The sequence below is a fragment of the Scophthalmus maximus genome, chromosome 2 (assembly GCF_022379125.1).
Source record: "Scophthalmus maximus strain ysfricsl-2021 chromosome 2, ASM2237912v1, whole genome shotgun sequence".
Lineage (NCBI taxonomy): Eukaryota > Metazoa > Chordata > Actinopteri > Pleuronectiformes > Scophthalmidae > Scophthalmus > Scophthalmus maximus.
The window spans coordinates 5302501-5319470 of record NC_061516.1 but is presented as its reverse complement, the minus strand read 5'-3'; the positions used below and the strand labels follow the sequence as shown (position 1 = coordinate 5319470).

General features: G+C 46.0%; 1 protein-coding gene and 1 non-coding gene across 2 annotated transcripts; both read right to left on the bottom strand.

The window, feature by feature from the left end:
* Positions 1-541: 541 nt before the first annotated feature.
* On the bottom strand, positions 542-1999 carry cldn5b (claudin 5b). Its single transcript, XM_035626744.2, has one exon. The coding sequence runs from the start codon at positions 1813-1815 to the stop codon at positions 1168-1170; it is 648 nt and encodes a 215-aa protein (XP_035482637.1). The 5' UTR covers positions 1816-1999; the 3' UTR covers positions 542-1167.
* Positions 2000-16659: 14660 nt separating this feature from the next.
* On the bottom strand, positions 16660-16731 carry trnap-cgg. Its single transcript has one exon. It is a non-coding gene; the product is annotated as a tRNA-Pro (tRNA).
* Positions 16732-16970: the final 239 nt, after the last annotated feature.

The following is a 16970-nucleotide window of genomic DNA, read 5'->3' as shown; positions in this document are numbered from 1 at the left end:
GCTCACGCACAGGGTCGAGCCGGGGGACTTGATTATTTTGACGTCACTTGCTGACTGTTTGCAGCCTTCAGTTCACACACACACACACACACACACACACAAACACACACAAACAAATGCATGTGGCCTTCTGAAAAGTTCCGTCGGACGAACTTTGACCTCATTAGAGAAGCGTCACAGGATCTGCTCATGCAAATTCTGGGCCTTGTGCAATCTAAGGAGGTTTTATAATGTGAAAGAACACCGTTCGGCTTCATTAAAGTCACAATGGAATCGAATGGAATGATGAAACCTGAAAAATCTGTCGTGGCTTAAACATGAAATCATTTGTCAAAATATTTATTCTAAGCGTGCAGTGCAGCCGCTCATAATGCTAATAGCTTTCAATCCCAGGCTTTTTGTCTCACCATGATGGGCCCCTGTCGTTCCTTCATCCCCCTCCCCTCCCCTCCCCACCGCACCCCTGTGCTGACACCAGCAGGCCTGTTTATACTGGAAGTGGCAATTACATTCAGTCAAAAATTCAAAAATAACAAGGTGGGCCAGTTGAATGGGGTTTTTTTTATTATTAGAAAAGGTTTCTATTCATAGACTTGAAAGAAGAAAAAAAGACGTGAAGTTCACAACACTGTACATGTATTAGAATGATAAAATTCCCCCCTTGGATCACAAATTGAGCGCACATTGGTCCGATGGACTTGGGAACCTTGTCTCTTACTAGCAGAACTAGAAAAGGAAGAAACAACATATTTACAACACAATGAGGCTTGTGCAGACATTCAGCTGAGGGTCGACACTGACTTGACCCACCCTGCACGGTGGAACGATTACAACACTCGTCACATCTGACATCAACCTCGAAATCCATCGTGTGACTTTAGCATTCCCGGACTTGGCACTGCTTTGTGCTTGGGATGCATGGAACTTGATTAGAAGCACAAGTAAACTTCTCAAATGCTTTAAAAAGAAATGACATTCAGTTCACGCTTAGTACAAATTTTACAGCCGCGGTGAGCTCCAAAGGTCCCCTGCGCACTCCTGCGCACCACGTCGGTGTGCCAAAGCCCTTTGGCACACATTGCAGACTCAAGCCTCAGGCGTGTGGGAGATGTTTGAGCTCAGCCCCCCAGAAACACAAGTCCCCAGTGTAAAAGAGGACGTTTCAGTTCATACGTAGTGCCTCTTGTCAAAGTCCCCGTTGGCCGTGATCGTCTTGGTGGGCGCGTATTTGATGGGGTACGCGCCTCGCACCACCTGGGAGAAGGAGCAGCACAGCAGCGTGCCGCCGAACAGCAGCATCGCGGTGGCCGCCCAGCCGACGTAGATGGCCGCGCCGATCTCCCGCTTCTTGGACGGGGGCACCTGCGGGTCGTGGAAGTCCACGATGATGTTGTTGGCGAGCCAGCAGAGCGGCACCAGCACGAACAGCCCGCTGAGGATGTAGATGACCCCGCCGGCGTTCACCAGCCGCGCCTTCACCGCCTCGGCCCGGATGCAGTTGGTGCACTGCGCGCCGGCGACCGTCACCGTGAGCGCGACGACCCCCAGCACGGCGGAGATGATGGTGAGGGCGCGCGCCGTCTGCAGGTCCCGCGCCAGCGCCAGCACCGAGTCGTGCACCTTGCACTGCATCTGCCCGGTGCTCTGCACCACGCACGACATCCACAGGCCGTCCCAGATGGTCTGCGCCACCACGATGTTGGAGTCGATGAACGCGGTCACCTTCCACATCGGCAGCCCGCACGCGACCATCACCAGCAGGGAGCCCGTTACGCACAGCGCCAGGCCGACGAACTCCAAACACGCGGTGAGCATGGCTCTGCCTTTAAAGAACAAAACAAACAAACAGCCCGATAGTCCTGCTGCGAGAGGTGAGGTGACGGGGTCGTGTCGGGGGTCTCTGCTCTCAGCGGTCCTGCCTCGGTGTCTCTGGTCAACGAGTGGCCGCGGAGGCTCCGAGCCTTCTCATTTATGCGACCACCGGACTGCTGCTGCTGCTGCTGCTGCTCTACCTCCATCACAACAGAACCCACCAACTTTGGGCCAATCAGCAGCAACAGCGTCTCGGCCAATGAGGGCGCCGCTCGCGCGTCTCACCCGCGCGCGCATGCACGTGTACGCACTGGCGTGTGTGTGTGTGTGTGTGTGTGTGTGTGTGTGTGTGTGTGTGTGTGTGTGTGTGTGTTGTATTTACGAGCTGGAGCAGCAGATGTGCGGGGTCTTCCTGTGATTGTACAAAGCAGCTGATGTGGAAGCAGAAATGTGGAATTCATCAGGATTTCCCAATTATAATCTGAGAGGATAACAATAAAAGCACACACATTACTGATTGATATACCATTTAACAGAAACCTAGACCACAGAGGATGAGTATGCTGCGGAAGATAGTGGCACATCCTGCCCAGCCAACAGTCTGGAGAGAACAGCGACATTCTGAATGCACTGCAGTATATATCATATGGATAGATATATTCCTCAGGAGGTGGAGTTGACCAAAAACAGAGTTAAAAGAAAGCGGGAACACTGGATTTGGATTCATCATGTGGACACAAACACAACACAACTCCACACATATCATCAGATTGCTCTGACAGCTGGATATGAAATAAATAAATAAATACATGTTTACTTAACTCGGATGCATCAAAGATATATAATGTCTTTACAGCTTGTTAAAAAATTGTATATTTTACTCAGTTTTCTTCTCTGAACTTTGACAGATTTCAATGAATTTTAGAGCTGAAATGTTTGAATTATATTTCCCCATGTAAAGCAATTTGTAGTTTTGACAAAGTATTAATAATAATAATTACTAAACCAGGCCTTTTCGTGGCAAGATGTATACTGGCTTTACTTTATCGTGTCCCTTCTTTGAACATTTTCCTCTTGGAAAGAAACATGAATATAAATTGCTACTGATTATCGGGACAACACACAGTGTTGTGGTTCATGACACTTTCGATGATTTCAGTAAAGGATCTTGCAGTTGTTTAAATAATTAGAGTTCATACGCTGGGGTTGAGTTTCTTGAATGATGAAAATGCAACTGGACAAAACTGTCAGTTCAGAGATCAGTTTAAAAAAAACAACCATGTCGCTTTATTCATTCCCTTTATTGCAAACCGCATATTGAATTGTGTGTAACTCTTAGGATAAAGATCTCCCTCATGAAACCGTGCCACTGATCCTTCAACCCTATTCCCACACAGCATTTCTTTTCCTGCAACGTTTGACCCGTTTTTTTTCTGGCTTGCCACACAGACAGAGGCGCACAGGATGCAGAGGACGAGGTGACCACGTTGAAAAAAAGCTCCATTGTGCTCTGACCGTGTTGGTGAAAGGTGACCTCAACTCTCCCTTTGTCGTTGCGCTTGGACTCACCACAGAGACGTGCGGCCGCGATTCCACCTGACACACATAATGCGGAGTCGACAGAGTGATGAGAGACGGCGAGGCACCCAGGGCCGTCTGCTGTCCGAACGATACGTGCGATCGCACCCAAACTTGACCCTTGGTTGTCAGCTTACGAGTTAAGTATACAGGTTGAATTATAGATCTGACCCCGTCATCCTAAAGTTTATAGGATACATCCTCTGGGAACCACGACTGTATGCAAAAAAATGTCGTGAAAATGGAAATATGAAATAAAAGAAGTACCTATGTTGATATTAACATGTAGTGATTAAAAAAAAAAAAAAAATATATATATATATATATATATATATATATATATATATATATTCTTCATTTAGAAACCTGCCCGACTGAAATGAAACACAGCATTCAAATGCCATAAAAGTGTCACATCAAAGAAAGAATACATGAGATGTTAAATTGTTGCCCGCCATCTTTGTGCAAGTGGTGAACCAATGAATGACCTAATTCTTATCGTGTTGTCGGTACAGTGTTGTCGGCCTCAGACGTGCCTCCGTATTTCGCTGGTTAAATGAGGAATGTGACCTCATGGTGGCGCTAGAGGGAAAAGTCCGAGAGGATCACGAGAACTACAATCGCCTTGGATGTCTGTTTTTACATTCCAGATTAGATCAAAGTGAGGGGGCTGACCTCCTGTTTCTACAAGTAGGTGGACGAAATAGTAGGAACACGTCAGCATCAATAGAAGGCAGGCAATAGAATTGTTCTCCTCTTTGGGAAAGGCAACAAAAACTGAAACGTACTGTTGCAGTGGATTAAATGAACTTGTGGAATCCACAGAATTGGGGCCTTTCTGTGTGGAGTTTGCATGTTCTCCCCGTGCCTGCGTGGGTTTCTCTCCGGGTTCTCCGGCTTCCTCCCACAGTCCTAACACATGCACATAAGGATTATGTTAATTAGAAACTCTAAATTGAACTGTAGGCTTGAATGTGACAGTGAATGGTTGATGTTGGTACTGCGATACGCTGGCGACCTGTCCAGGGGGAACCCCGCATCTCCGCCTCTCGCCCAATGTCTGCTGGGATTGGCTCCAGCCCCCCCCCCCCCCCCCGACCCTTGATGGATAAATCGGTATAGATAATGGATGGATGGATGGACGGATGGACAGAATGACAGGTTTATAGTTTATAGTTTATTAAGATCCCCATTAGCTTCTGTCTATCTTCAACAGTAGCCACTCTTCCTGGGGTCTATATTATTTCATTAGAATGTTACAAGATGGATCACATACATCCATAACATTCATACTCACAGTGCATCGAACGTACAGCAAAGACATAAGCTTACACACAACAGAACAGTCACGCAAAAAAAATCCACACAGTACATCACACAACAATCAACACAAAGACCTGTCTAACACATGCAGCAGCTCGACGTGATCATGTATCTCCTCAAAAGTCCAGGGAGAAAAAAAGCTACTTTCTACTGAGTCACAGAAATAATGGATGGATGGTTCAAAGTTCAATTCTTCCAAAGACCATCTCAAATCTTCGAGATCGTTGAAAAGAGATGTAATCGATAGCGTCCTGCACTATTTCTTGTGTAAATGAATACAATTTTGTACTTTCCATGAAAACGGATTCCATCGCTTTCTACAGGGAGGCGACAGAAAAGGACTCTGCCGTCTGTCGAGTGGAGAACCGGTGTCACATGGAACATGTGTGTGAGCACTTACAGCTTCTCCCAAATGCGCCGGACTGTGTCTTGGCAACGGTGCGTGTTTGTGTCACTCTGCGAAACACACTGTCCCGGGAAGCAGAGCGGACACCAGTTGTTGTTGTTGTGTTTTGTTGTTCTTTTTTACTTTGCTAAAATTGTTGTAAATTTGAATCAGATCACGCCCAAGCTTGGTTCCTCCTCCCCGGTCAGTTTGAAAATAGCGTCCTGTGCAGAGGTCAGTGCAGTCGTGCGTGTTGTGGTTTGTGAGACAAATTGCGCGCAGATAAAATAAAAAAAAAACGCCCTTCCGTAATTACGCTGCTAATGTGGAAGATGCCCAATCTCAGTCTCTCTCCGTTTCTTGAGTCATGACGTTGCTCCACATTGAGACCGAGGGTCGGCCCACTGCTGTCGGGCCCTGGGGGCGGAGGCCGCCCAGTCCACCGACCCATTGGGATGCCACGGCAGATAAACACAAACAGGGTGGAGGAAGAGGCTGGCTGCGAAAGATAAGCTCTCAAATAACCACAACTGGAGCAATCTCGAGCTCAATTATAAATATTTTGTCCTCCAGTGATTCAGTGCACGGGCACCGAAAGTAACTCGGAATGTGTTCAGATTAATGTTTAGGATTTCTTTTCGTATGTTTAGTTTTTCTTTGTTTTTTTGTTCCACTGCTCTTTTGGATTATATGACACCCCACGGATGACGGCACGGTTCCGATTTAGGACGCACAGAGGTCGCAGGTGCCGCTGCAGCGCGGACGTCAACCGCGCTGACAAACAACATTCCTGCAACAAAACACAATCAGAGTCTGGAAAGCTCGTTATTCCATCAACGCACGCGCGCACGCACGCACGCACAAGCACTTGAAGGAGAATTAGTCAATATGTCACATAGTAGGTGAGTGGGTCAGGGAAACCGTTTTCAAATCCAACAATCTTAATTACAGTCAAGACTGTGGTGGCTGCCAGCAGAAGGAAAACTGTTTGACACAACTGTGTGTGTGTGTGTGTGTGTGTGTGTGTGTGTGTGTGTGTGTGTGTGTGTGTGTGTGTGTGTGTGTGTGTGTGTGTGTGTGTGTGTGTGTGTGTGTGTGTGTGTGTGTGCACGGCCCCATGCGTGTCCCCGGAGAGCCAGATGCTTCCTCCTCTCTTTCTTTGGCCGAGTGTTTACTCCCAGCTCGCTGTGAGACTCCGTCACAGGAACACTTTTTTAGATTTACTGGTTACAGAGTGAAGTATCACATTTGCTCAGGTGAGCTCACCAAAATGGACGGCAACAAAAAAATCAACGGGGGGGGGGTTTAGGACAACTCAATGTCCTAAGCTGGTGAAGAATGTTGATCCGACGATGACGACGATGTTTTAGTTTTGTCCGCACACGAAGGATATTTAGTTCACTGTCACGGAGGAGCAAAGAAACCAGAAAACATTCGCCTTTACGAAACTGAAATCATAGAATTTTTTTAATACTTGTTTTCCATTACAAACTACCTGAACCGATTAATCGATCATCCAAATAGTCTAAGATTAATTTACTAGGCGATTACTGATCAGCTCTGCTGAACTCCAACTCTACTGCACTCCACTGTGACTCAGCTCTATGGTTTCATCAATCGAAAGGCGACAGTCTCTCACGTAGGACACAACCTGTAATGGTGATACAACAGCATTAAGGGGTTTAAGGGTAAATGATCCGCACATTCAACCACTGTTTGAATCGGGAATATAATAAACAACAGTCCTATTGAATCCATAAGAAACGAGCGTTTTATCTTCTCTTCGTCAGTTGGCTGTATTTTGCGACGTTTTCCCGGGGCCCGGAGTGTGTGCGTGTGTGTGTGTGTGTGCGTGCGTGAGTGTGCGTGTGTGTGCGTGCGTGAGTGTGTGTGTGTGTGTGCCGCTGACTGACAGCTGCTGCGGGGCCGACGTGTGACGCGTGGGACGGCTGAGATGCGGCAGCGTCAGGATGTCCTGTCTCTTATCACTTCCCCCCCTCCACTCCATTGTCTCCGCGAGCCGCCGGGAACTCCCTCCGCCCTGCTTTTCCACATGGACGGTTTTTTATTACCCCCGGTGAAATGTCACCTGCCATACCTGGCACCCGGAGAGGCGCGAGGCCTTGGCATGTTGTCCTCTAGTGCGCTCGTCCGGTACCGGTGTTTGGCACGTGGGCCGGCAGATGTGTCTGAAGTGCGTTGGAGAGCCAACGTGTGTGCGTCTAACCTCTCCGATCCGTATTGTCTGTTCCCGGCAGTTGGAGACAGGATCCCCCTCAGCAGCAACACTGGACTTTTCCTCTGCGGCAAGCCGTCTTGTCCGTGGCCAACAGAGCTTTTAAGAGCGCACACTCCCCTCTCCCCGTTTTCCAACACGACACTCGCCGAGTCCACCTTCAGTGAACGTGACTCACTCCGTTCCGGGTGTCTTTGACCACAGATGAGCGTGTGTCACAGATGGAGAGAGGGCTCCTCCGGTAGTGAGCTGCTGTGACTCACTGAAAAAAAGCTCCTCGTGGGATAGTTGCGCGTCGACGGTGCTGCAACGGCATCACCAATATCATCACGGATATTGATATTGATATTGGCGTAGAAAGCTGAATATTAAGCCTGCAGTCGGACCCATTGTGTCCTCTCAGCCTGATGGAACGAGGAGCCTTAGGCCCATTCCCATTCTCCCACTTTTACCCCTTTATAAAGAAAAGCGCCACAAAGCGTTGAAACGACGAAGACAGAGTGCTGTGGTGAATTATTAACGGAGAAAAATACAAAAATCTGTGAGTTTCTTTGGGTCGCCTCGGACATTCTTTCAGCCGACTCGTCCCGTGATTCGCAAGGCACATCTCGAAGCCCCCCGTTAGGAGCGTGGGTCTGGAAGATCTCCGTTTGGAGGGCCATCTAGCCCTCGGCCTCGGCCCTCCCCCTCGATGCCAGAGGGAATTGAGGCGGCCCCTGCCCCTACTCGTGAACGCGCAAAACCGAGGGGTTAGGCCCTGAAAGGGTGAGCGCTTTCGAACAGAGGCTGCGTGAAGAACAGCCTGAGCTTGTGCTGTCGCCCCTAAAAGGTTCAAAGCGGCGGATTCACTCATCATCTGAATTGTGTGCCTTTCTCGCCAGTTGCGCAAACCAACTGCGTCATGCGCTGGTGTTGTGCATGTCGTGCACGGTGACACGATGCGTCACGCGCAGGATAGACAAAACGCGAAATGTGTCCACCGGGCTGCATTGATGCACATCTTCAGTTCAAGCTTCAAAGCACCACCGCAGAGCTCGTTGGCAATCGCCACTTGTAGGAGCTGTTGACTCGGAGAGGAGGAAATCCCAGCACTATAGAAGTCACGACCCGCCCCCGGTGAGAGATGATCGCACCGCGTCGCTGGGCTTTAATGTGCCCCCCTCTCCCTCCCCCTCGCCCTCTGGTGACTAATTCCACCTGCCGCAACAAACGGCGGACGCGAGGCGGCCACTCAGCCGTCGGCACGGTGATCCTGTGTCGCCCAAGCTCCACCCTGGAAAGGACATGAAAGGCCACAGCTGCCTTTATTAATAATAATAACAAGAATACATTTTATTTGTAATGTACTTTACATTAAAAGCAAAGCCACCCTGGAAAGGAAATGAAAAGCCACAGCTGCTTTTATTAATAATAATAACAAGAATACATTTTATATTTGTAATGTACTTTACAATTAAAGCAAAGCCCCGTGTTAAAGCGACAGTCCACAAAAGACAGATTAAAAGCCTAGACAGACAGATAAATGGGCAAACGTGATCAAATGTGAGCATAAAAAGCAGCAGCACGGCGAGGTTGGTTGAAAGTCATACGTTTTTAAGATCTTTTCTCAAACCCCTCCGTCATCTGCCGCGCCCTCAGACGGTCAGGGAGGGGGGCGATCACCCACGGTACAGTACAGTAGTTATTCATTTAGCTTAATCGTGCACCCATCTCTATTCACCTACTGTTTGCACGTAGTATAGGAGGATAAAAAAAATTCTCAATATACCTGTGTCAATACTGCCCTATAAATACACGGGTCATATCGGCTAGATACCAGCACTTTATACTATTTGCTGCTATGCTATTCCACTATACACCATTGCTGTGTAATGAGTAATACCAACACCACACACACACACACACACACACACACACACACACACACATATAGGATACAAACACAATAACTTTTATGAGGACACATTCCCTGTTGGGTGTAAAAAAAACAAACATCTTATTTTCAGTTATTGTTAAATTGTCATATTTTTTTATACAACAGCAACTTTTATTTACTCATTTACTAATACATTAACGTTTGATATTCATACTTGCTTATACTTACATGTACAATAAAACCTTAATTTGTCGATATTTGATTCAGAGTTTTCTCGAGTCACTGTGCTGTATGAATGGACTGAAACTGTCGTCAGGCTCGTGATCGGAGACACGTTAGATGTGAAATAAAGCGAGAGAAGGTTCTTCGGAAGGAAGTGGAGCGTCTTTTTGTAGATGCTGCAGGAGAAACTTGTTTTTGTCTCTGAGCATGAAGTTTTATTTAGCTTTATGTATTTCACAGCATATCTGATGGTCCTACGCTCTGAGAGATAACGGGCATCGCTACATCTTTATGATGAACTAAACAGAAAAGGCCGATTGTCGGTGTGATAAAGAACCGAGAGGAGCTGAGGACCGAGCTGCTTCAGACCACATGCTGAGCGGACATGGATCACAGAGCGCTGGTCGCGTTGCTGTCTCTCTGGAGCTCAGGTACCACTCTGGTTTAAAAATAATGATGATGACGATGACGATGACGATGACGATGATGATGATGATGATGATGATGAGGATGAGCTGCATCGAACTGCCGTGTGTGTTCAGTGTGTACGAATGTGTGTGTGTGGTGTTGAATCTTCACACCCTGGTGTCTGCAGAACTTCTGGTCAAAAAGGAACTCCAGAACAGAAGGATGGAACATGTACCGAAGGGACTTGATGGTCTCGGTCCTTCTTATATTGTCAGATATGCTTTTAACTCATGAGCCCAATAGAACCCTAAGGTTTTCCGGTCGTGGCCTTTCAATCATTCAGGAAGTTAAAACTCGAACCCGCGGTGAGGCCATCTATATACATATGTATACATGTGTGCATGTACTGTATATATGTTTAAATATATATATATTTAATTTCATTCTATTCACGTTTCTTTTGTATTGAGTATTTGAATTTGAGTCCCTCTTTAAATCTGCCTCTAATGTTTTCCTCATTGCTACCAGGCGAGACAGCGTTTCCCTGAGATTCCTCATTCAAGTGTTTTATGTTTTGCTCATGAGTTAATGTCTGTGTGTGTGTGTGTGTGTGTGTGTGTGTGTGTGTGGGAGGGGGATATTTTTGTGTTGCATTTGTATTTGTATGAAGAGTGATTTATAAATAAAGTCTGATTGATTGATTGGCCAATAAAGAATCCATGTGGATCTGGACGAAGGGGCGGAGCCAGGAATATTGTTTTTTTTTATCACTTTCTTTAACATTGTGAGATTTTTATTTTTTGTTACATTTTCACAGATTGTCCAGAGACAATCTCGTGGAACTAGCTGAAAAACAGTCAGACAGAGTTAGTGAACTGGTTCTATAAGTTTGTGAGATCTGGTGCAGCTTGTTGGCCCGTGTCGCATCCTTCCTCCGAGTCTCATGGGAATCAGTCGTGTCGTTTTTAAGGTAACAAACAAATAAACAAACAGGCGTGAAAACTTAGGAAGGTTCAGACTGAGTGAAATGACCCGGAAGTATTTCATCAGCAGCCGTGATAAGAGCTGTTCAGATTGAAGTGCTTCAATGCTTCCTTTCCTATCTCCTTCAGCGTACGGTACACTGGAGCTTCCTATGTGAGAGGAAAGGAGAAAGGGACGCCGCACAATTCATTGCAGCAGCGATATTTGACATGACGCGCCATGCACCAACGTAAACGATTCAATCTGAAGTAGAAGTAGAAGAAGTAGAAGAGTATGAATATGACCCAGAAGAGACGCACGTTATCATGTGAGTTACTGTTACATATGAATCATAACCTGTGATGTCATACAGTGTCAAGGTGATATGTATATGAGTGGACAGCAAACACTCTCAATGTAACAACCTTTTCCTCTCAGTGTCGTAGCCTATATTATTGTTTTTATTTCAATTCCAAACTCGGCCATGAATAACTATTTTTCACCCTGTTGTTTCATGTTTAACATGAATCAACCTGATAAGAACTCACGGGGCCAAGTCGCCTAGAAGATGCTCTTTGTAGTTCATCTCCAGAAATGTGTAGTTTCACCACGACAGACGCATCAACCACATCCACCGTCACACGACGACGTAGTTTAGTGTAAGTGGAGATGGATTCTCTTCTCCTAAATCCTATGAATCCTCCTTTACACCTTTCCTTCACCTCATGACAATTTCCACTGAGGTCAAGGACAAGAGGTTAGGAAGGACATTCCCAATCCACCCGTAACCTCCTCTGCGGAGGTAGTAAAATAAACAGCTACTAACTCCTGAATTGGAGTTTCCTGTTTCTTCAGATCAAAGACGTGGATTGAGGCAGACAGTCCTCAGATAGCAGCTCTGGTTAAATCAAATGATTTTCGTGTTTATTCTCTGTTTGTCCTCAGGTCTGGGGCCTGGAGACTCAGACAGTGTAGCAGGTAAAGTAGGAACCAGAGTCCCATTCAGATTCTTTACTCTTATTTTTCTTTAATAAATGGAAGTGACTCCATTTCACACTCTTTACTTTTCTGTCTCTGGTCAGAAAGATGCAGCCTGATACTGTCCAACAGCAGAAGATGTCTTTTCTTTCCGTGTTTACTGAGAGATGCTTCACATTCTGCGCAGCAGGACCGGATGAGTTACGCCTTGTTGTTGAGTCCGTTTGAGATATTCATGGTCAGGCTCTCGAGGTAAAGCACAGATGTGGACAGGGTCCAGTCACAGACTGTATAAAACTGGACGTAGTCACCAGGTCTAGAAAGTGAAGCCAATGCTGAAGTGCCTTAAACCTGTATTCTCTGTTTCTTCCTCTTCAATACAACAAGATGTTCATTTTGGACATTACGGTCCTTTTGCACTCAAATAGACCGTAAAGCTACGGATGTATTGGAGCGTGGATACAGTGTGATTGACAGCTGTTACCGTCCAATGGGTGCAGGTTGCAGGTTGAGGTGCACATGGTCATTTGTGGTTTCAAAAACCAAGATGGCGTCGGACAAAATGCTAGAGTCAAGGCTTTAAAGTTAATAACGATAAATTTGCATAATTTGCTTCTCTATCGCTCAAGTTCAAATAATCCAACCTGAGTGAAATATCCACGTGACGTCATGTCGGAAAGATAATAAGCGCTGAGATCCTCCCAAAGCCACTGATGTCTCCGAAAGACAACAGGCAAATATTTGCGGGTTGTGTTTACTCGTGTTGATTGCGGAAGTAAATGTTGTATACTATGTAGCGATGATGTGAAGATGATTGAAGAGAAGTCCGCCGACACCGTCTTGATTGTATATAAAGGTTTATTACAAAAAGACCAGCATCAATTCAAGCACTGCAGAACTTGGAGAGTGTCCGGCCAAAAGGACAGCTCTGCCAACACTGCTTCAAATTTACACTTATATAGGTCCGTTGTTATCTAAAGAAAAAGTACATCTGTTTCCTTGGATTATCTTATGTATAAATCGAACAAAAGAATGAAAAGGTCAAGGGTTAACAGGAAGCCCCTAACATAACATCCCGGAGGAAGAAAACGTAAATCACATGTGCTACTCATAACATACATTGACAAAAAGACACTACATAAACACATATGATCCTGCGGCCTAACAAGTAAGGCACTGAAAAATGTCACTTCTTATTTGGTGTGAACGCAACAAACTGTGTCCATCTCCTCCCCTTGGTGTCTGCCCACTTGCTTGGCTCATATTACTTGAGACCCACCATCTGATTCTCTTTGGTCCTGTCACTTTCCAGAGTCTGTCAGGCTGGTGAACGGGACCAACCGGTGTTCAGGCAGACTGGAGGTGAAGTCCGATGAGTCGTGGTCATCGGTGTGTGGGGTTGACTTTGACCAGCAGGTTGCAGAGGTGGTCTGCAGGGAGCTTGACTGTGGGGTACCTTCAGTCCTCCAGGGGGCGCTGAATGGACAAGTGGAGGCTCCAGTGTGGAGCAGAGGGTTCCAGTGTGAAGGAAGTGAGTCTCATCTCCTGGACTGCGAATGGTCCGACTCCGCTACAAGTAACTGCTGTCAGGTTGGTGGGAGAAGCAAGTCACTGCACTGGTGAACTGGAGATCCAAAACCATGGAGAATGGAGACCAGTGGCTGACTTTGATGGATGGAACCATATGTTGGCAGATAAAGTGTGCACACAGATGGATTGTGGTCCTGGTGTTTCAACTAACATTACAGATTATTCTTCACACAGACCTGTGTGGTGGATCAGGTATTCCTGTGCCCAGCCGGAATCTGCACTTTGGAAATGTGTGTTGCTGACTATTGATACTGAAACTAGCAAACGCATTCAAGTGATTTGCTCAGGTAATCCTTTACATTTGCATCTTAATCTTCTTTCTTATTTGTTATGCACCAAGGGGACTACCCACGTGACAACCACGTCTTCGTTTTCTCCAATAACTTCTCTTACAAGGGCCGGCCTATCCATCTCATTGCCATATACATTCTGTTTCATAAGGAAAAAACCTTTTCTGAAATGCAAAAAACAACCATGTCCTCTCCTCCTCTCCTCACCTCCACTCAAAGCATCGCACCCCCCACCACCCTGCTCCCAGGGCAACGACGGACCTGACGGCGGGTATGCGCTCGCGGAGGTGAGTTGGATTGGACTGGTTGGTTTGGTGGCAGGCACCTCATCCGGTCACTACCTGGCCTGGCCCTGTCCTTTCTGGAACCATTAATCCAGCGTGGTTGTGGTGCCTTCGCCCTAAGCAACCGCTCCGCGCGCCCGCCAGGTACCCAACTCTCTTTACCTAGTTTTGATTTGTTATCAGCTTAAAACGATCCAGAATTTTTGACACTTTCTGTCGTTTTCTTCTGCCTGTTTCACTGTTTTCAATCTCTTCATCCATTTTGTTATCCGCGCCGGCTCGTAAATCTTCACTGCATGTGTCCACAGCAGAAGCCCGTAGTGCAATGGTAATAATCATCAGTGCAGAAACACAGAGGGGTACTACGTTAGTTACATTGATCAAACGAAGCTTCGAGGCAAATCATTTTACTTTGATAATTTTTAGTAATCAAATTATTTGAATTACTCGAGGAATCGTTTCAGCCCTAGTTTCAGCTCACTACTTTTCGTGTAGTATTCAGCACAAAGTATTTATAATTAATCTCTAAATTAAAATAACTAAGCCTGCAAGCTACATTTATACTTGAACTAAAATAAAGAAAAAGAAAAAAAATCCTAATCTAGAATGTTACTCAGAAGAGCTCATACCTCCGCCAAGGCCCAACAAGTTCCCTTATGAAACCACATTTAAATCTACCATATCTAGATCAGTCAGGCCACATCCTGTGCTTCTACAAAAATATGGTAACTTCTGGTTTTAAAAACCAAGATGGCGCTGGAAAAAGATTGGCACGAGCCGGATTGCTTCCCTATCACTCAAATTCAAATATTTTTCAACTTGAGTGAAATATCAATGTGACGTGATGTTGTGAAAGCCAATTAGCGTTGAGATTCTCCCAAAGTCACTGATGTCTTCGTCCGATGACAACAAGCAAATGTTTGCGGGTTGTGTTTACTTGTGTTATTCGCACAAATGAAGTAAACACAAATTATCCTGTGGCCAAACTCGCACGAGTTACGCAACGAAAAATGTAACTTCTTATTTGGTGTGAATGCACCAAAATGTGTCCATCTCTTCCCCTTGGTGTCTGCCCACCTGCTTGGCTCGTATTACTTGAGACCCACCATCTGATTCTCTTTCTTCTTGTCACTTTCCAGAGTCTGTCAGGCTGGTGAACGGGACCAACCGGTGTTCAGGCAGACTGGAGGTGAAGTCCAATGAGTCGTAGCCATCGGTGTGTGAAGGTGACTTTGACCAGCAGGTTGCAGAGGTGGTCTGCACGGAGCTTGACTGCATGGTTCCTTCAGTCCTCCAGGGGGCGCTCTATGGTGAAGTGGAGGCTTCAGTGTGGAGCAGAGAGTTCCAGTGTGAAGGAAATGAGTCTCATCCCCTAGAGTGTAACGGATCAAGACGTGTTAGTAAAACCTGCTCATCCGGCCGAGCACTTGGACTCACCTGCTAAGGTAGGACATGACCGACCGTACCTTTGACTTGCCATGTTTGATAGCTTACCCCCAGAAATAATATTTCTGTCTTGGAACAGATCCACACAGTCAGGTTGGTGGGAGAAGCAAGTCGCTGCGCTGGTGAGTTGGAGATGAGAGGGAGACCAGTGGATGGCCGGGGTAGATGGAACAAGACGAGGGCAGATAAAGTGTGCACACAGCTGGATTGCGGTTCTGCTGTTGCAACAAAAATTACAGATACTACTAAGCATGAGCACATGACTGTGTGGTGGATTATGAATTCCTGTGCCCAATCGGAATCTGCACTCTGGGAATGTGCCATGCTGTATCATGCTATCGAAACAGACGCTGGCATTCAAGTGATTTGCTCAGGTAATCTCCTGTCGTAAGGTGAACTCCTCAGGGGAAGTTATGTTTTCGCCCCTGTCCATTTGTATGTTTGTTGGTTTGCCGGCAGGATTACGCAAAAGATTTCCATGGAAAAGATGGGACGTGGGCCATGAAAGAACCCATGACATATTGGCGTGGATCCAGACAAAGGGTCTGATTGGCTCAGTGATGTGAACGGCTGAGAGTCATTCATTCATTCATCACCACAGTAATTGTCATCCATCCAGCCAAAGCGAGAATCATACCCCTAGACCAACGAGCAACAAAAAGACACAAAATCTCAGAGTAACTCTGGGTAAATGGACTTTGCCAGTTTGAAATTGGAAAGTAGACATCATGGCTTCTCAGTCCTCCATTGGATGAAAAAAAACATGGACAAAACCCACTGAGTACTTTGTGTTGAACCTATATTTAGCATTGACTCAATCACCTGAAATTTGGAAGTAGACAGCATGGCTTCTCAGTCCTTTACCAGTTTTAAATTGGAAAGTAGACAGCATGGCTTCTCAGTCCTCAATTTGCTGAAAAAAAACATGGACAAAACACACTGAGTACTTTGTGTTGAACCTATACGGAGCATTGACTCAACCAACTGAAATTGGACTGAGTTCTAGTTGGAAAGAACATATTGTTCTGAGTGCGGGGTACAGTTGAGCTGACATGCAGAACAGTAAAGACTGAGACAAAGGTGTTGATGAAAAAAGTAAGGGAGCAAACACACTTGAGTACTTTGTGTTGAACCTATATGGACCATTGACTCAATCACCTGGAATTGTAGTGAGTTTTACTTGGAAAGACCATATTATTGTGAGAGCAGTGTGGAGTTGAGCTGACTTGATGAACAGAAGAGATTGTAATGGAAGACGATGTTGTTAAGGGCTCGTCCGGGATTTGAACCCGGGACCTCTCGCACCCGAAGCGAGAATCATACCCCTAGACCAACGAGCCACAAAAAGACAGAAAATCTCAGAGTAACTCTGTGTAGATGGACTTTGCCAGTTTGAAATTGGAAAGTGGACAGCATGGCTTCTCAGTCCTTCAGTTTGATGAAAAAAGTCAGGGAGAAAACACACTTGAGTACTTTGTATTGGTATGTTGAGTTGAACCTATATGGACCATTGACTCAATCACCTGGAATTGTATTGAGTTTTTCTTGGAAAGACCATATTATTGTGAGAGCAGTGTGG

Coding starts and splice junctions, on each gene's coding strand:
- cldn5b (XM_035626744.2), bottom strand. CDS start 1,815: ATGCTCACCGCGTGTTTGGAGTTCGTCGGCCTGGCGCTGTGCGTAACG.